Source organism: Arvicanthis niloticus, chromosome 5 (assembly GCF_011762505.2).
Source record: "Arvicanthis niloticus isolate mArvNil1 chromosome 5, mArvNil1.pat.X, whole genome shotgun sequence".
Classification (NCBI taxonomy): Eukaryota; Metazoa; Chordata; class Mammalia; order Rodentia; family Muridae; genus Arvicanthis; species Arvicanthis niloticus.
In genome coordinates this window covers 22320223-22341311 of record NC_047662.1, presented here as the reverse complement: position 1 = coordinate 22341311, position 21089 = coordinate 22320223, and the positions used below count along the sequence as shown (strand labels likewise).

The 21089-nt window shown below is 43.4% G+C and overlaps 1 protein-coding gene across 2 annotated transcripts in view; it reads right to left on the bottom strand.

The window, feature by feature from the left end:
- The window catches only part of Phactr4 (phosphatase and actin regulator 4), a 75288-nt gene extending 54861 nt beyond the window's left edge, over positions 1-20427 (bottom strand). The window contains exons 1-2 of one of the 2 annotated variants that reach the window (XM_034503263.2): positions 20268-20427; positions 9048-9101 (exon numbers count right to left, since the gene is read on the bottom strand). In XM_034503263.2, coding sequence (XP_034359154.1) covers positions 9048-9063 — 16 coding nt within the window. In that variant the 5' untranslated portion in view covers positions 9064-9101; positions 20268-20427. The remainder of the gene's footprint in view (positions 1-9047; positions 9102-20267) is intronic. The other variant, XM_034503266.2, reaches the window with a different exon arrangement.
- Positions 20428-21089: the final 662 nt, after the last annotated feature.

The following is a 21089-nucleotide window of genomic DNA, read 5'->3' as shown; positions in this document are numbered from 1 at the left end:
TGAGTTTCACTTCTAGATCTCCATCAAGGTGTAGAAAAAGAACCAACTCCACAAAGTTGTCCCCTGACTGCCACATGAGTGCTGTGCATGCACATTCCCACAACACACTAAATTAATTAATAAATAAATGTTAGAAAGAAGGTTTAACTTAGGAGAAGACTCACTATGCATGGGCTAGTGTCATGAGCTGAAGAAAAAGTAGAAAGCGGACTGGTGAGGTAGTTCAGCAGGTAAAGACACATGCTGCTAATCCTGACAACCTGTGTTCAATGCCCAGGTCCTACATGGTGGAAGGAGAGGAGAGACTTCAAGTTCTCTTCTGACCTCCATAGACACATACCTGAAACACAAACACACACACACACACACACACACACACACACACTAAATAAAGAAATAAAGCTGGGCAGTAGATGGCATACACCTTTAATCTCAGGACTCAGGAGGCAGAGGCAGGTGGATCTCTGAGTTTGAGGGCAGCCTGGTTTACAAACTGAGTTCCAGGACAGGCAGGGCTACACAGAAAAATACTATCTCAAAATACAAAACAAAACAAAAAACCAACAACAACAACAACAAAAAAAAAACCCTCTTATTTAACTTTACTTTACATACATTGGTATAAGTGTATCAGATTCCCTGGAACTGGAGTTACAGGCAGCTGTGAGCTGCTATGTGGATGCTGGGAATTGAACCCAAGTCCTCTTGAAGAACAGCTAGTGCTCTTAACCGCTAAGCCACTTCCCCAGCTCCGCACATTTGTTTTAAAGTGAAAGCCCCAGGCATGATGCAGTACATCTTCAAATGCCACACTCAGAAGGCAGAGGCAGGTAGATACCTGGGAATCTGCACTCAGCCTGGTCTACACAGGGAATTCCTGGACAACTGGGGGGGGGCGGCGGGGGGGAAGGGAACCTTCTCAAAAACCAGAGCGGCAGCACTCATCTTTCCCTGCTTCCCAACTGAGATGCCAGGCAACCACTTCACAATCCCTCTCTAGGCCCTCTTGTCCACCAGGGCAGACCCCATTGAAACTGTCGACAGAAGCCAATCCCACCTCCCCTAAGGTGCTCCTCTGGTCACAAGAAGAGCAATTACCAGTAAAACCAAATTTGTTGTGTTGATTTGCAGTGATGTGGAAGAATAAAGGCAATGGGCTAAGGTACTCCTTTTTTTCTTTTTAAAGACAAGGTCTCACGTCTTCCAGGCTGTCCTCAGAGTCCCTAAGAAGCCAAGCTGACCATTCACAGCTCAGTATGCATGGTTTGAGAGCAGGTCCACAGGCTCCAGCACACCAGGCAGACCATCCACCAGCTGAGATGCAACCCCGGCTGATAATTCTTCAAGATTACTGATTTGGTTCAAATTTTCTTTTTCTTTTATGAAAACCTTTCTATAAATACTGGGTTCAACAGAATGTGTGCAGCACTTTAGAATTCAATGTCTCTCTGTGTATTTAGGACAATAATCTCAAGCCTGGTTTTGGTTCTGTCCCTTTCTATGTAGCCCAGGAAGGCCCTGAACTTTCAATCCTCCCAGTGTTGAGATTACAGACATGTAACACCATGCTCACACTGGCTATAACCAATTCTTTTTCTGTGCTGGAGATCAAGTCCATGCCCTTGTATATGCTAGGCAAGTGCTCTACCACCATGCTATCAGCTCAAGCTCCGCCCCCTTTCTAATCCATTGGGTAATTTCCCCCAAGATACTCTCAGTTCTCTAGCTTCAGCCTTTCAGTCACAGGATTTATATACATGTGCCACTTCCGCCAACAGTGACCTCTAGAATATAAGTATACAGCCCTGGTAGCCCATGATATACTATACAGTATATAGTAGTCTATAATCCAGGCACGAGGATGCCTGAGGCATGAGAAGCAAGCATTCAGAGAACCTGCCCTTGTGCCTAATTTTCACAACTCTCCCACATCTGCCCTTATCTTTAGTGCTGGTGCCTGTGGTGGATAGCCCTAGCCTCTTGTTGTCATGGTAACTCCACTCCTGGGAGGGGCTGCGAAGGAGGAGTGAATCTTGTAAATCTTCTGTCCAATCAAATTTGTTAAATAAAGGCTACAGCCAGTGATTGGACAGTAGAAGAGAAGTGGGAGGAGCCAGAGGCAGGAAAAGGGAGAAGGCGAGGAGAGCCAGGAGAGGAGAGAGAAGCAGCGGAGTTGACAGTTGGTCGAGGCAGAGAGCAGTTGGTGGAGAGAGAGAAGACGAAGAAGACCTTGACCTAGGAAACCGCAAGTTGTTAAGAGCTCTCATAGCCGAGGAATAGTGTAGTTTAATGGTAAATCTGCCCAATCTAGGCATGCAGCATTCATTTGATATTTATTGACTTGTGTCTTTATTCTATGGACTCCCTATGGGCAAAAGATTTACCGCAATAGGTGCCCCTGGAGCTCCTGATCTAACTCACTCCGCCACTCTCCACCTTTTCTTTCTGAATCTGTCCAACGGCCGGTCTTCAACCTCCTTGAACCGTCTCATTCCTGCGACTGCATTAGATACTTATCTATGTGATCACAGTTATGAAGAATGTGCCTCGGCCTTCAGCTGCATGTGCAACCTTTGCTGTAATCATCTCTTGACTCTTCGCTTTCTTGTTGGAGTGTGTATTCCTTGACAGTAGACATTGTGGTTGGGAGTGGTGGCCCTGTCTAATGCCAGCTTGAGGCAGGAAGACTGCTGTTTCTTCAAGAGTAGCCTGGGCTGCATGCAGGTATGTGCCACCTTATCTTTCAAGACAATAAATAAATAAATAAATAAATAAATAAATAAGGTAGGAACTGTCTCGACAGCCTCATAAAATAGCATAGTACTCAGTATACTATGGCATTCAAGAAATACTTGGGGACAGTAGATGGCTTACTGGGTAAAAGGGCTTGCTATAGAAGGCTGATGAACTGACTCTCAACTCCAGGACCCACTTGGGAAAAGGAGAGAATCAACTCCAGGCTCTCTTGAGTTATGGTGGATTTAAATTATGAAATGTGCATAGGCCTAGAAATTATGAACACATAATAACCACTGATCAGTTGTTTAAAAAGGAACAAAAAAGACAACATAATTGAGATTATCTTGTTGTGTGTGCTTCATGTGTTATTATAAATTAGCTTCCACATGAGACATATGTTATTATACATTAGTTTCCATGAGTTATGTTATTGTAAATTAGTTTTCACAGAGGCTTTCTAACTTACCCATGTGCATATAATGCAGGTATATGGAAGACCAAGGTAGATTTTGGATGTATTCTTCAATCACTCGCCACCTTATTTTCTGAGACAAGTTCTCTCACTGGGACATGAAGCTCCCCAATTAGGCTAGGCTGGCCGGCCAGAGAGCCTCAGGGATCTGCCTATTCCTACCTCCCCAATGCCAGGATTACAACAAGCCATCATACCTGGCTTTTTTGCATAGATTTAGAGAGTTTAAAGTAAGTCTTTACCAACTGTGCTAATTCCCTAACCTCACAACTACTTTTATTTATATAGAAAGTTAACTTTAGGACTGGAGAGATGGCTCAGCAGTTAAGAGCACTGACTGCTCTTCCAGAGGGCCTGAGTTCAATTCCCAGCAACCACATGGTGGCTCACAACCATCTGTAAAGGGAATCCAACACCCTCTTCTGGTGTGTGACAGTGTACTCACATGCATAAAATAAGTAAATAAATCCTTTAAAAAAAAAAAAAAAAGAAAGAAAGAAAGAAAGAATGTTAACTTTATCTAACATTAACAATTCCAAATCTCTTTAATCCTAGCACTAAGGAGGCAGAGACAGGCAGATCTCTATGAGTTCAAGGCTAGCCTGTTCTACATAGTGAGTTCTAGGGAGTAAGGGATACACAGAGAAACCCTGTCTCAAAAAAATAAACAAAAAAAAAAAGTCCAAATCTCTTAAGACCTTAAATTGTATCTTTTCTCTGTGTGTATTCTGGATCCAAGTGCATATGGACATGTGTGTGCAGGCCACAGGTCAGTACTGGGTATTTTTCTCAATCACACTACAACTGATCTTTTAAGGCAAGGTCTCATGGTAAAGCTGGAACTTACTGACTCAGCTGTACTGGATGGCTAGCAAGGCCAAGAGATGAGTATGTCTCCACTGGCTAGCCCTGGAATTCCACAGGCCACTGTGCTGGCTGTTAGGGCTGAGGATTTGGGCTTTATGATTCTACAGGGAATACCTGTACCCAGGCTCCTGAAACAATACCCTTTTCCTTCCCCTTCAAGGCAGCTGGGGCAGTGTGCCAACTAAAATGTGTTGAAAGAATAAATACAGTCGGTTAAATGTACAACAACCCACCATTCCCATTTGACTGAGGTTAGGATACTAACTAGCTTTCATTGTAACCAATATTAAAGCACATATTGTAGATGTGTACTGAGATTATAAGCAGAAGCAGATGGCACACAACTTTGTATGTTCTGTTCTAAGCCAACTACTCATCTTGTAAAGACTGTCTCTTCAGGGCTGGAGAGATGGCTCTGCAGTTAAGACCACTGGCTGCTCTTCTAGAGGACTGGAATTTGATTCCCAGCAACCACATGGTAGCTCACAACCATCTGTAACTCCAGTCCTAGAAGATGGTATTCTCTTCTGGCCTTTGAGAGCATCAGGCATGTCTGTGGTGGGCAGACATATATGCAGACAAACCGGTCACATACACAAAATAAATCCTTAGCCTCAAAACCAAAACAACACCCCAAAAAAAAAAAAATCTAAGAAAATTTTATTTTCTAATTAATTCATTACTTATTAGTAGTAATTTTTCATGTGCTCATATATGTGTTTATGTATAGGCACATATGCCTATGTGAATACATGTTTATGCAGATTCATGTAAAGAATTCATTGTCCAGAACACTGTCCATCTCATCAATTAAGCTAGCCTGGCCAGCCAGGGAGGCCCCAAGGATCAACCTGCTTCCGCCTCCCCAGCACTGGGGTACAAACACTCATCACTGCACAAACACCCATTTTCAAGTGGGCTCTAGAAATGCTTTACCAACTGAACCATCCCGAGCCTGCCTGCCTCCGCCCCACCCCCCATCCATCCAACCACCCACCTATCTATCTTGGCTTTTTGTTTTTGTTTTGTTTTGTTTTGTTTTGTTTTTTGATATGAGGATATGGAGAATCAATCTGCAGCCCAGGCTGTACTGGAATTAATTACTTATCTCAAGCTAGCATCAAACTAGTGGTAATCCTCTTGCCTCGGTCTCCAGAATGCTGGGATTTTAGGTGTGAACCAACAAGCAGGCATATATTATTTTTAGAGCTTTAAGGAAAACACAAACAAACACCACAAGAGAAAGATGAACTATCATTACTTTTAGCCTCTCTTAATCTTAGAGGAATTTATCTCCTACGCCTGAAGGACTGCAACTAACTAAAGTTCATGCTTCCTCCTCCTTACAAATAGAAGGGAAGGGCTATATTGCTGACATACTTTTAGCTTCCAGTGTTAAGACAACATCATAAAAAATTTCCCATCAACATGGCCACTTAATAAATCCCCTTGATCAGATAGAGTGGTTCTCACCCTTCCTAATGCTGAGCCCCTTCAGCACAGTTCCTCATAATAATAATAAAATAATAAAATTATTTTAAATAGTTTTATAAAACTTAAAAATTATAAAAATCAAATTATTTCATGGCTACTTCCTAACTGTAATCGTGCTACTGTTATGAATCATAATGTAAATCTCTGATACGAAGGGGTCTCGACCCACAGGTTGAGAGCTACTGAGATAGATGCAAGAAAACACAACAAACCCAAAAGCTCTGCAATATCATAAGTACTTCTAAATTTAGGCACAGTGAGAGCCAGGTGTAGTAGTTCACGTCTTTAACCTAGCACTTGGAAGGCAAAAGCAAGAGGATCTCTGTGAGTTTTAGGCCAGCCTGGAGAACATAGTGAGTTCCAGGATAGACTAGAGAGACCTAGTTTCAAAAACACAAAATTAGACATAATAGATAGAATAGACCCTTGGGCCACTGTCACTCTCATCCCTCAAGGGCACCCCACTTTTTTCTATAATAACCTTAGTCTTCCATACTAAATAAAGTAAGCTAAAAGAAACTGACCTTATTTGTTTGGCAAATAAATTGCTTACTACACTAACACATGGTTTCTTACATTTTTTAAATGATACAATTTTAATTAAATAAAAATAAGTATAACAGGCTGGAGAGTTAGTTAAGAGTACATGTTCTTGCAGAAGACTGGGATTCAATTCTTACCACACACATGGTGGCTCACAACCACCTGTAACTCCAGTCCCATGGACTCAATGCCCCCTTCTGACCTCAGTAGGCACCAGGCACACACATGGTGCATATATACAATGTAGGCAAAGCATTTATATACTTAAAATAACATTAATTTTTAAAAGTAGTATTACCAGCTAGAAAGTGGTGGCACACATGTTCAGTCCCAATAATTAATAGACAGAGGCAGTTGGACCTCTGAGTTCAAGGCCAGTCTGGTCTACAAAGCAAGTTCTAAGACAGTGAGGGCTACACAAAGAACCTATGTCTGGGGATGGGGTCAGGGAAGGGCTCTAGAGATATAGCTCAGTTCAGGAAGTACCTGCCTAGCATGCACAAGGACTGGGCTCAGTCCCCAGCACTGCATAAAGCCAGTTTTGGCACATACCTGTAGTCCTCAAACTCATTTTAACTCACTTTATAGTAAGTTTAAGGCCAGCCAGACTAGGTTGCATGAGATCCTGTCTCAAAACTACTTTAAAAGGACCATCAAACCAAGCAGAGTGTTTTTTTTTTTTTTTTTTTTTTTTTTTTTTTTTTTTTTTTTTTCGAGACAGGGTTTCTCTGTATAGCCCTAGCTGTCCTGGAACTCACTCTGTAGACCAGGCTGGCCTCGAACTCAGAAATCTACCTGCCTCTGCCTCCCAAGTGCTGGGATTAAAAGCATGCGCCACCACTGCCCAGCTTGCAGAGTGGTATTCTTGATCACCTTGGTCTACACAGTGAGTTCCAGGCTGGCCAGGGATACATAGTGAGATCCTGTCCCAAAAGTGGGTAGAGGGAGTTGGATCTAAATGGCTCCATTGGTAAAGATACGGACTATCATAATGCCCAGACCCCACGTGATAGAAGGAGAGACTCTTGAAAGTTGTCCTCTGGCCTCTACACTGCTGCATACACACATACAACATATACACACAAAAATTATTCAAATTAATATGAAAAAGCTCCACGAGTTAAACGAGAAATTTCATTTACATGTCATACAACTTATAGGCCAAAGGTAATTTTATACAACATTCTTCTATTTGTTTTCAGACTGTGATCCACCCTATTCTCACTAAGTCAGGCAGAACTTTCCAATTATATCAGCATTCAAAGAGTTTCAGAAGAGTTTCTACAAGCAATTATAGATTTTATTCTATTTTATGTGTACGAATCATTTTCTGCATGCCTATGCACAATGTGTGTACAGGGTCCTCAGATACCAGAAGAGGGCACAGGAGCCCCTGGAACTGGAATTGCAAAGGGTTGAGTCACTGGGACTCAAACCCAGGTGCTCCGGAAGACCACCCAGTGCTCTTAACCTCTAAGTCATCTCTCCAGCCCCATCACAGATTTGAGATTAAGGATGTCCAAACCCAAATGCAGTGGAAATCTTTAGCGTTACCTGTACTGTCCAGCCATTGCCATTTTTTCCTCACTTGTCTCCCTGTGTTTTGTTCTCCCTCCCCCCTCTCCCTTCCTCCCTTCCTGTCTTCCCTGTTTTCTGAAATGATCTCATATAATGTAGGTGTGGTCCTCTAACCTCTGGAGGATGGCCTCCTGCATGCATGTCCCAGTGCAGGGTCACATCTCACTGTCTGCAGCTTATTATATCAACACTATCTTTAGGAACAGTCACTGTGTTATGAAAATAAGTTCAATCTCCCTAATCCTCAAAATAATTTCAAGAATAACTTGATGACAAAACTACGTTTACTAACAAGGTGCTGTCTGCCCTCTAGTGTTCAAACTAAAGGTCTCCTGAGGAGCTAGCTATACTTCTATAAAAACATGTTCAGCCACCTAGGCTCATTAAAACCAGAAAAATAAACAAATAAACAAACAAAGAAATAAATGCATGTCGTTTCACTTAAGGCCAAAAAAATGTAACCTGAACTTCCTGATTCCGGCTACCAGGTCAGAAAGTTCAGCCTCAGTCACATCAATGGCAACAGAGCAAGACAGAAGAAAATACACTAAGTTAGTATCTCAAACACACTTCCTAGGGGCTGGGGATATAGCTTGTGGCAAGACTTTACAATGCCTGCATGTACACAGGTATGGGTCTCTCCTAACCACTGAATCGTCTTCCTGGTCCCTCACATCTAATTTGCAATACAGTAAATGTCGGCAGCTGAAGCTCATTAGGATCCTTGACTATGTTAAAGTATCAATGGAGTTCAGCACTGCCATGCACTCAGGAGGCAATGACAAGAGGGATCTCTAACAGTTCAAGACCAACCTGGTCTACATAGTGAACTCCAGGCCAGCTGGAGCTACAATGAGATCCTGTCTCAAAAAAAAAGCAAAACAAATGGGGCTGGAGAGATGGCTCAGTGGTTAAGAGCACTGGCTGCTCTTCCAAAGGTCCCAAGTAGCTCATGACTGTCTGTAACTCAGGTTCCAGGGTCTCTGACACACTCACACCAAATGCATATAAAATAAAGTTAAGTAAGTTTTTAAAAAACAAACAAACAAGAACTCCAAAACCTAGTGCTGGGGGGGGGGGGTGGTGGCAGAGGCAGGAGGATCTCAATGAGTTCAAGGCAGACTGAGCTACATGAACTCCAGGACAGGCAGGACTAGGTAGAGAGATCCTATCTCAAGAGCAAACACTAAAAATAAAATAAAAAACAAAAGCTAACAGATGAGTGTATGAACAGACGCTGAGAGCACCAAGGCTGAGAGGTACTGTTCTACATCAGCATCCTGAGTGTGAGCTAATGCTCTCAAAGCTGCATCAGGTAAGGACAAGCATCAATACAACATCAGGCCATACTCACCAAACGGATCTTCCATGCCACTGTTAACCAATGTACGGAGAGGAGGAGGAGTGTCTGGAAAGAGAAAGGATAAATGCAATACTGAAAACATGAAACTTACCATTTTGTAAGTTTCTTTGAAATAAACCCAACTCACTAACATTTTAATAAGTATCTAAACATTATTGAAAAATATAACTTATTAAATAGAACACTGTGGGGCTGGAGAGATGGCTCAACTGTTAATAGCACCAACTGCTCTTCCAGAGGTCCTGGGTTCAATCCCCAGCAACCACATGGTGGCTCACAGCCATCTGCAATGGGATCTGATGCCCTCTTCTGGTGTGTCTGAAGAGAGCAATGGTGTACTCGTATTCATTAAAATAAATAAATCTTTTAAAAATAATAATAAATAAATAAATAGAACACTGTAACTGGAGTGTGGTGAGAGGGTTCAGCAAATGAAAGCAACTACTACACAAGCCTGAAGACCTCGGTCCCATCCCTAGAACTCATGGAAAATGCCACGTGTGGTGGCATGCATCTGTGACCTCTGCACTCCTAAGGTGAAACAGGGGAGAGAGACAAGACAATCACCTGGGCGCTCCTAGGCCAGCAAGCCTCGGGTATGTAGCCCAGCAGAAGCAAGGTAGAAGGAAGGCCAGGAGATAGTAGCTCGTGTCTTTAATGCTAACACTTAAGAAGCAAAGGCAGAGGAATCTCTGAGTTCCAAGACACCCAGGGCTACACAGAGAAACCCTGTCTCAAAAAACAGGGACTGGAGAGATGGCTCAGCGGTTACGAACACTGACTGCTCTTCCAGAGGTCTTCGGCAACCACATGTTGGCTCACAACCATCTGTAATGGGATCTAATGCCCTCTGCTGGTTTGTCTAAAGACAACAATAGTGCACTCATACATAAAATAAATAATTCTAAAACAAAACAAAACCCTACCGCCAACAAAAATGAAGAGAAGAACTGACAACTGACAGTTATTAGACTTTCACACAGACCCTGTGCCATGCATGCGGGCCCACACTCCCACAATCACTCATACTCACACACAGAATGATAAATAATTTAAAAATGAACATTGCCTTCTGGGAGTTTTAAGGGGTATTATTGGGATACAAGCATAACAAACTAAAATATCAGGAAAAATCTAAGTCTAATTTTCTTGTGTGTGTGTGTGTGTTTCCTGCTTTTGAGGCAAGACCTCACTACTTTTCTTTTTTAAATACATTATCCTCAGTCTACTAAAACACACTGACTCTCCATCTTGCATTCAATGGCATGTAAAGAAAAGGGCAACATTTTGTGTAAATCAAAAACAAACCTGCCACGTGGCACATCCCTTTAATCCCACCCCATGAGAGGCAGAGGCAGGTGGATCTCTGTGAGTCTGAGGCCAGCCTGGTCTACATCCTGAGTTCCAGATAGCCAGAGCTACATAATAAAAAGACACTGCCTCAAAAGCTAATTACATAAATAACAAAACAACTTATATGCATATCTGTGAAGAGAGAAAAAGGATATCTTTAGGGAGAGAAGTAATTTTACAGAAGAAATTATCTTTTTAGGTACAAGAATCTAAATTTAGGCCGCTTATGTATGAAAATAAAACAACAGAAAAATGTTTTGTTTCGTTTATTTTTAAAGATTTGTTTGTTTGTTTATTTATTTATTGTATATGAGTACAATGTCTTCAGATACACCAGAAGAGGGCATCAGATCCCATTACAGATGGTTGTGAGCCACCATGTGGTTGCCGGGAATTGAACTCAGGACCTCTGGAAGAACAGTCAGTGCTCTTAACTGTTGAGCCATCTCTCCAGCCCCCAGAAAAAAAGTTTTTTAAAAAATTTTTGCTGTTGTTTTTTGATACAGGGTTTCACTTTATAGCTGGATTGCCAATTTATGAGATGCTGCTGTCTCTGCCTCTTGAGTACTGGTATTAAAGGTCTCCAATACCATGTCAAGCTAAGAATTTTGACTGAATATAAATATTCACTCAACTTCTTGAGGGTCAAATCTGCCTCATCTAGCTTTGTGCCCAGGCCAGTTTCCTAGCCAATCTCTCTATGATCTTGTCCTACGCACATTCCCTGATCAGCAGTGTGAATGCAAACTCCAATTGGAATCAATTATAAGCAGAGAGAACTGGGGTTAAAATGAGGTTTTGGAGTAGAGTACAGGGCAGGGCAGATACAGGGTCGAACGTAAGCACAGATCTCCCCTGGCACAAGGTGCTGCTGGTCCAACTCTTAAGAGTTTTGGCAGTGGCAGGTAGTACGGTGGGAAGGAATGTACTACTTGACTGGAAGACAAGAAAACAGCAGCTATAATGACAGTGGAATTGAGAAATTACTGCCAAGCTCAACCACTGTGACAGCAAAAGAAAACAAACAGGTTAAGAGAGATTAACGCTCATCTGACAGGTAGCCTCAAAGTATTCTTGGTAACCTCTAAAGTTTATCTCTCTTGCAGCAAGATAGCAGAAAGCTCTGAGGACCAGCCTAAGAACCAATCATCAAAGTATCCCAGCTCCAGAGGGATAGCTAGTTTACCACAAAAGCCGTGGTATATGATCCTATGTGTGCTGTGGTATACCATCCTATGTGTGCTGTGATATATACACCATCCTATGTATGCTGTGGTATACCATCCTATGTGTGCTGTGGTATACCATCCTATGTGTGCTATGGTATACCATCCTATGTATGTTGTGGTATACCATCCTATGTGTGCTGTGGTACACCATCCTATGTGTGCTGAGGTACACCATCCTATGTGTGCTGAGGTATACCATCCTATGTGTGCTGAGGTACACCATCCTATGTGTGCTATGGTATACCATCCTATGTGTGCTATGGTATACCATCCTATGTGTGCTATGGTATACCATCCTATGTGTGCTGTGGTATACCATCCTATGTGTGCTGTGGTATACCATCCTATATGTACTATGGTATACCATCCTATGTGTGCTGTGGTACACCATCCTATGTGTGCTGAGGTACACCATCCTATGTGTGCTGAGGTATACCATCCTATGTGTGCTATGGTATACCATCCTATGTGTGCTATGGTATACCATCCTATGTGTGCTATGGTATACCATCCTATGTGTGCTGTGATAGATATACCATCCTATGTGTGCTGTGATAGATATACCATCCTATGTGTGCTGTGGTACACCATCCTATGTGTGCTGAGGTACACCATCCTATGTGTGCTGAGGTATACCATCCTATGTGTGCTATGGTATACCATCCTATGTGTGCTATGGTATACCATCCTATGTGTGCTGTGGTATACCATCCTATGTGTGCTGTGGTATACCATCCTATATGTACTATGGTATACCATCCTATGTGTGCTGTGGTACACCATCCTATGTGTGCTGAGGTACACCATCCTATGTGTGCTGAGGTATACCATCCTATGTGTGCTATGGTATACCATCCTATGTGTGCTGTGGTATACCATCCTATATGTACTATGGTATACCATCCTATGTGTGCTGTGGTATACCATCCTATGTGTGCTGTGGTATACCATCCTATGTGTGCTGTGGTATACCATCCTATGTGTGCTGAGGTATACCATCCTATGTGTGCTGTGGTATACCAACAGAAGGGTCCCGACTGGGAAAGAATGAGATGTTAGTGTATGGAATCAGGATATCTGAGCTGATGCCTGCTGTGGCTTACGTGTGTTAAAAAACTTGGCCCCAGGGTGCTGGTATTGGAAAATTGAACCTTTAAGAGCTAGGACCTGATGGAGAGAGCACATTTAGGTACTTTGACGGAACTGTTAAGTTTTTGAGAGGGCAAGCTGTTATAAAAGCCTGAGCCTGACCTTTTCCCCTTCTATGTGTGCCCCCTACCACTGCCAAAACATGGGTAGTAAGGTCCTCACTAGAGGCCCTCAGCAAAAGCTAGAAATCTTACTGGTTCACAGCACTTAGGGAAATCTCTGTCTAATCATTACCTAACCACTAAGCCAAACAAGTGCAGACTGCAGTTGGTACACAAAACAAAGAACACAGACTTTACAAGTTCAGTCCAAGAGAGCCACCAAAGCAAGACCAAAAGAAACCCACAGCAAGGCAAGTTTGTCCCAGGACTGCCAGATCACATGAATTTAAATGGCCAATCCACATACGCCTGTGCATATGTGGTGTGCATGTGTGGAAAGCCAGAGGGAAGGGCCTAAAGGGAGAGAGTCAACAAATGATGGCAAAGTATGGCTTGTAATTAGGCAAGAAAAATCAGTCAAAAAAGCTGGACTGGGCCAGGGGTGGTTCCTTAATCCTAACAGTCAGGAAGCAGAGGCAGTCTGACCTCTATGAGTTAAGAGGCTAGCCTGGCCTACATAGCAAGTGTAGAACCCCTGGGTTCATGGTAAAACTGTCTTTAAAAAAAAAAAAAAAAAAAAAAAAAGAGGAAGAAAAGGAAATAAAAGCTGGATAAAGGAATCCTAGCTGTTAAACTTGAAAGATTTAAAATAAACTACAAAAAAAAAAAAAAAATACTACTAAATCTAAAGAATCAAAGGGCTAGCTATGTATGCAGCTCAGTGTCAATGGAAAACACATTTCACAGGATTTGGTTTCTAACAGCATAAAAAAAATCATGTCTAATTAATGTTTGTTTGTTTGTTTTCAAACCCTGGCCTTATCCTGTAGTCCGGACTGGCCTAGAAGTTTGTGCCTAGTGTGGCCCAAACTCACTGCAAACCTCAGCTAAGCCCCATGGGTGCTGGGATTACAGGTGGGAGCCACTACACCAGGACAGGAGGCTCAGTGACTAGCAGTCCGAGTGCATGCTTGCTGTGTCCAGTCATCCAGGGTGGACACTGTTGCTTTGTACAAGCAGTCTGAAGGGGTTATCAGAATCAGAGTGTTAAAACCCAAGTGTAACCAGCTCTCAGCATTCCAAACCACTCTTTCCCCTAAACAAACAACTAAACATGTTTACACTCCATTCCATTCTTATGTTCAAAACCATTTCCTCTACCTAGAATAATCTTAGGATGTGGGAGACAGTTTTCTCTGGAAAGTGCTGTCTTGCAACCACGATGATCTGAGTCTAATCACCAGAAGACGATGGGGGGGAAAAAAAAAAAAAAAAAAAGGCTATAACAAGAAAATTGCTTGCTGGCCAGGCCAGGCACCCTGACCTACTTGGAAAGTTCCAGGCCAATAGGAGATATGTGCATCTGAGGAAGAATATCCCAGGTTGGCCTCTGGCCTCCACATGTAGTCACGTATCTGTGTGAACACACACACAACTTAAAAGAAGGTGGTATAGCCCGGCAGTGGTGGTACACACCTTTAATCCCAGCACTTGGGAGGCAGAGGCAGGTGAATCTCTGTGCATTTGAGGCCAGCCTGGTCTACAGAGTGAGTGATGGTGTCTGAGTTCCTACTTACTCTAAGACCATACTGGAAAAACAAACCACTGTCTGTACTGCTTCCTGCACTCTTTGCCAAAACACAATCTTTTTCCCCCCACAATCTTTTTTTCTCTGTGTAGCCCTCGTTATCCTGGAACTCACTCTGTAGACCAGGCTGGCCTTCAATTCAGAGATCTACCAACCTCTGCCTTCTAAGTGCAGATGTGAGCCACCACTGCCTAGCCCAAAACAAAATCTTAAAGTAGACATACTGGTACATGCCTTTACTCCCAAAACTCAGGAGAATCATTGCAATTTCAAGGCCAGTGAGGTCCAGGCCAACAAGAGTCATGCTATAAAGTGTGACCCCAGCCTCAAACAAAACAATACAATTGTTTAGTCCCTATTTAAATCTTATATATTTATTTTTTATTAATTAAAACAATTTTTTTCTTTTTTGGTTTTTCAAGATAGGGTTTCTCTGTGTAGCTCTGTCTGTCCTGGAACTCACTCTGTTCAGGCTGGCTTCAAACTCAGAAACCAACAACGCTCTGCCTCCTGAATGCTGGGATTAAGGGCATGTGCCACTACTGCCCAGCTCTAAATTTTATTTTCATTTGAAAAATTATGTGTATATGTTTGCCTATATGTATGTATATACACAACATATGAGAGTGTGGCCCTTAGAAGCTAAAAGAGGACATCTGATCCCTGGACTTATAGATGGTTATAAGCCATGATGTAGGTGGTAGGAAGGAAACCTGGTTAGTGAGTGAGTGTGTGTGAGTTTGTGTATCGGTCTGTCTGTCTGATTGTCTGTACACATGCGCACGCCACAGCATGCATGTAGAAATCTTCATGCAAGAGTTGGTTCTCTCCTTGTACCATGTATGTGGGTTACAGGAATTAAACTCAGTTTAACCTAGCTTGGTGTCTTTACTGCCTGAGCCATCTCAGCCCCAGGTCCCTATCTATTTTTAAATGTATTTCTACTTAGCACCACTAAACTACTATATTTCTGTAATGCTTTAAGAGTTTTGGAGACATCATGCTCATGAAACATGCAGCTCCTACCATACAACAGCAAAACAAAAATATTTGCTAGATAAAAGATCCACTGTGGTTCTGATACGCTCCCAAACTATACCTGGTCACTTTTGGTATTCCTTCATTCATGGAACACTAAGTGAATAATGTTCCAAGGGAACGCCCAGAGCTGAGGCTGGAGCGGGGCTTGGTGGTTAAGAGCAAGGGCTGCTCTTACAGAGGACTCGGGTTTGATTCCCACATCCTCATCAGGGCTCACGACTGCCTAAAACTCCAGGTCCAGAGGACACAATGTCCAATGCAAGTCACCAGGACTTGCAGGCACATGGTACATATGCATGTACTCAAGTGCACACACATAAAACTTAAAAATTAAATAAACCTTGTAAAACAAAAAAAGAATACCAGCTGCGTGCTAAGCAATAAGCATGAAGACCAAGACCTTATTCTATGCTGGCACTGGCGCTCAGAGGTAATCAGAACTGCCATTATGACAACAATGGAAAAAATAAAAACAAACTTTCTTTAATAAAGAATACTTTGGCCAAGAGTTGAGCTGGGCAGTGGTGGCGCACGCCTTTAATCCCAGCACTTGGGAGGCAGAGGCAGGCGGATTTCTGAGTTCGAGGCCAGCCTGGTCTACACAGTGAGTTCCAGGACAGTCAGGGCTACACAGAGAAACCCTGTCTCAAAAAACAAAAAACAAACAAAAAAACCAAGGCAAAACAAAACAAAAACAAAAAAAGAATACTTTGAAAAGGATCTCCATAAATGGTTAGCATGGCTTCTATTAAGATACAAAAAGAAGGGTAGGAATATAGAACTTGCCCATTATATACAGGCCCCAGCATGGCAACATGACAGCTTCTCCCATCAACCCCAAAACACCTCCAAGTTTTACATGGGGACAGACTCTTGGTCCAGGATCCACCCACTCATTTTTCCTTTGCTAGAAACAGCAGCAGCAGTAGCACCAGCAGGAGGAGGAAAGAGAAGAGTAGGAAGAAGAAGAGGAAGAGGAAAAGGAGGAAGAGGAGGAGGGGGAAGATGCTTAGGCCACTTGTTCCTGGAAACATTCCATTAGGTAAAGCAAGAAGCTATTATCCCATGTTCAAGATGAAAACCTAAAACCCAAGAATGTGACATAAACCCAGGCATGTGGTACAGGCCTATGTATCTCAGCACTTTTGAGACTACGGCAGAAGAATCATTTCAGGAGCCAGGCTAGCCTCAGCTACATAGTGAATTTCAGGCCAGTATGAGCTATTATATAGAGAAAGACCCTGTTTCAATCAAAACAAATTAAGTTTTAAAAATAAGAGATTAAGCTGGGGCTGGAGAGATGCCTCAGTGGTTAAGAGCACTGCCTGCTCTTCCAGAGTCCTGAGTTCAATTCCCAGCAACCACATGGTGGCTCACAACCATCTGTAATGGAATCTGATGCCCTCTTCTGGTGTGTCTGAAGACAGCTACAGTGTACACACACACATAAAAATAAATGAATCTTTAAAAACGAACAAGGCAGAAAGAAAGAAATAAGCAAACAAGGCACTGTCAACACTTTGGGAAAAAGAGAGAGAGAGAGAGAGAGAGAGAGATTAAGTTGGCTGTACAATGATGGAGACTTCTATTTAGTGTGACTTTACCATCTGTCTCTTTCCCTATCCCAACCTGGAATCAGTCTGTAAGATTTGTAAACCTCCAGAAGGGAGAGAACATTTTCACTGCTCTGTCCTCGGGTCCTAAAGCATTAGTTTTCATTCATGGCTGAATGAGTAAAGGGGCAGATCTGGAAATAAAGCAGACCGACATTTAAAGAAGAGACATGGGGAATGAATCCCTTCTCACTGCAGTATCAAGACAAAACAGATCTAGAGCATGAATCCATTAGTTTAAAGGCTAATCTAGTTTCCAGTCTAGCACTGAGAAGGCTGAGGCAGCAATGAGAGCTGGAGGGTAGCCTGGGCTATGTAACAAGACACTATGTCAATCCTATCCCAAAAAGAAAAGAAAAAAAAACTAAGAGAAAGAACACAGACTAATTACACTGACTCAATTCCACTGGAATGTTATGCATTTTACTTAACAATTTAAGAACAAGAGCTGAAGTAGGCTGCTGTTTCTGATGTCACATTCATGACATGTACTGACAGAAAACCAAGACTGAGCTGCAGGTTAAGTCTGACCAAACGTTTTTAACTAAGCACACTCTAAAGAAGTGCATGCATCTGAGTTCCGTCTGCAGAGTCAGAAGAGCCACAGCTGCCTTACCTACTTATTTACATACATAATTCTTAACAAACCTTTTACTATATTCTTTCCTCTTTATTTTTTTTTTCCCAAAACATGATCTTACTGTGTGTGTAGCTCTGGCTGACCTAAAACTTGTTATGAAGACCAGGATGGCCTCAAATATAACTACCTTTTAATAAAAGCTTAAAACCACAACTTAGTAATTCATCACACTTTTGTCCCCAAGGCCCCATAAAATTGCTATTCTGCCTAGACAGAGGACAAGCAAGCCAGAGTGAAGGCAGTAATCAGATAAAAAAGACTTCATGGTTCAATGAATTTCAGTTCCTTATAAATCAATTTGTTTGGGATAGAAAATATTTCCATAATTTTTCTTTTATATTCAGATCTCAGCAAATTAAAGCAGTTTGTGGAACTGATTGGTAGCTGCATTGACTCTGAGAAAACAGAAAGGCTTGCTGTTTGGTCCAGCTTTCCTACCTGGAAAGTTACCTGGGCTAACTGTATGGCTTTGGACCAATTACTTAACATTTTAGAGGCAAGGTTGCATCAACTGTAAAGTGAGAACCAATACCTCATGTAATTATGGGGAGGATGTAATAGTTATACAATGTATATTAATAAGACTTATACAACATACACAACTCTTCAAAAAATAGCATGGACACCACTATCCTGTTTGAGTAAATAAGCCAGGAAGTGGTGGTCCTGCTAGAAATTCACAATTCAAGGGGTCATTGGTGCCGCCATCATAATCTCAGCACTTGGAAAAGCAAAGGCAGGTTAGGAGAACTCAAGCCCAGAGTGGGCAACAGAGTGACCCAATCTAGAGTAAATAAATAAATTTCTATTCCCAGTGATTGAAGAATAGCTAGGCTGGAGGCATAAGCTTAGTGGCATTCCATTCCATTCCTAGCACAACAAAAAACAAAAAAACAAAAAAACTTCTGGGCTAGCAAAATGTCTCAGATGGTAAAGGCTATTGTCATTCCAGCCTGGCCATCTGAGTTAGCCTTCCAGGAACACACACGAAAGTAGGAGAAAGCCATCTATCTCCACAGTGTTCTCTGAAGCCACAGCTGTACTGACTCCACTTCCCGCCCTCCTAAACACATTTAAGAAACTTTTTCTTTCAGACCTGGTCTACAACAGATCTACATAGATCTGGCTGGTCTTGAATTCATGCTCCTCCTACCATAGCCGCGGGAGTACTGGGGGTTCCAGGGATGAACCATCACAACCAGTTAGGGAAGACAACCGACAACCTCGACACATTAACACAATCTAAGAGTCTCAAAGTCATTTATTTCCATTATAAAATGTCAAACAGAATAATGGAAACTTTATTTGCCTCCATGTCTGGGGTGGGCATTTCGACTCAAAACACCTTTCCTGATTCATGTAGAGGAGTCCCAGCTGCCTTCACTTAAGGAATTTGATTTTTCAAAGGGTATCTACCTTGGCCTTTATAAAGCTTTACCCCTACGTTAAGTCTCATTTGTTCTTCGACGAGACATACAGTTACCACTATCTAACCAAACTGGATCAAATCCACGCAATTCAGCGGTGTCCAGTAAGAACATATTTTATCACTCTTTCCCTAAATCGCCTTTATTTTTTTAACCTGGCTAAAATGCTTTCTAGACTCTACTGGATTTCTAGGTTTTTCTACAAAGCAGGTGCTTTCAGTGAGCTGACTTTTTTGTCAGGAGTTTTTGTTTAAAAAAGAAAAAGGACGCAGTCTGGAAAGTCGAGGCGCTGCGTGGACAAATGGCGTGCTGAAGACTACAGGCAATGAATGATGTCCTGGTAATCACTCTCCTCCGATTTTCAGGAGGTTTCCGAGCAATGATTCGCTTGAGTTCTTTGCGGCCGCCGCCCCCACCCCGACCATCACAGCTGCCACACGTATCGCAGCAAATTTCCACTCTTTCTCGGTTTCCGGGATTGAGGCTCCAAGTCTCGCTTCTTAGACTCCATCCACTGGAGGAGAAAAGCGCCTTAAGTTTTGATCCCTAGCTGCCAGTGGCTGACATTTAGAAAGAAGTTGGACAATAACTTCCAGGTTTCCACTGAAACTATGCCAGGCTCCTAAGCCTCTGCTCTGCTCCGCTCAGCCAGGATGCAGAGGTCTGAGGGAGGTCACTTTTGAAAGATGGACTTTGACCCGATCCAGTTACAGTAACCAGATCCCCAGGGAGCAGTCCCCAGCAGGACGTGCGGGCTCCCCTGGAGACCGAGACTCCGTGCACCGCCACAAAAGGGGGAAAAGCGGGGCAGACAAAAGGGCCCCGCGGAGGCTGGGGGCGGAGAGCGCGAGTCTGCGCGGGCCGGCCACAGGCGGGGACACCGCCGCGGGACCGTTGTGGGAGGGCCGAGGAGGGAGGAGGCTACGGCCCGCCACGCCCTAGCTGCACGGACCGCCGCCGGCGCCGTTACCCCCCTACCCCGGCCCGGACCGCGACCCCCAGCCGAGCCGAGACCGCCGCTGCTGCGCGCGCGCGGGAGGCGCTCACTTTCCCAAGTTTGGGGAACTCACCCAGGTTGCCGCTGCCTCCTCAGGCTCCACAGCACTTTCTCCCGGAAATCCTACCTGGTCTCTGGCCGCCTGGCTCCAGCCAGAGCCTTCGGCCCCAGGGGAGGGGGGGGGGCGGAGGGAGCGGGCCGGACAGTGAGGGTAGGAAGTGCCGCCGCGGAGCCTCACGGGACTTGTAGTCCACTGCAGTGGCCAGCGGTGTGGTGAGCGGGACAAAATGGCGGGAACCGCCGGCCCTCCGCTGCGAGGCGCCTGGCCCCTTACTCTGCCAATCTGGGCATGCGCCGCCTGAGGCCGGTGCACTGCACATAAACGAATTTGGGCAGCTTGCCCAGTTCTGAGCAAGGCGAAGGTCTCGGGGCTTGGGAGGACACGTTCAGGAACAGACTGTCCCAGCGATGCCCAAGAAAGGATGTGTGTGTAGTGTTCTACAAAAGAAGTCCAGTCTGCCTCAAACTATTGCGAGCCAGTTTGAAGTGTAAAAAACTTACAAGTTGCCCGAAATGTTTTATGAAAGTATGGAACCCAGCCCATTAAGCACAGACATTCAACATACACACTCCCAACTGTTCGAATTTTTTTCCCCACTAACTATTACCTAGTGGAAGCCACCATCTGTTTTTAAGTGGCACTCATGCCAGGCTCCAGGGCTTTATCACCCTCCAGACACCCTCCTGGCAGCTGCTGGAAGATCTTTGTAAATGCCAAACCCATGGGTCACACCCATATTAGACCTAAATGTATGCATACGATACATACAGAGGAAAACATAGGAGAAAAAATTGTGCCTTTCAAATACATAATCCATAATGTTTTTTTAAAAAA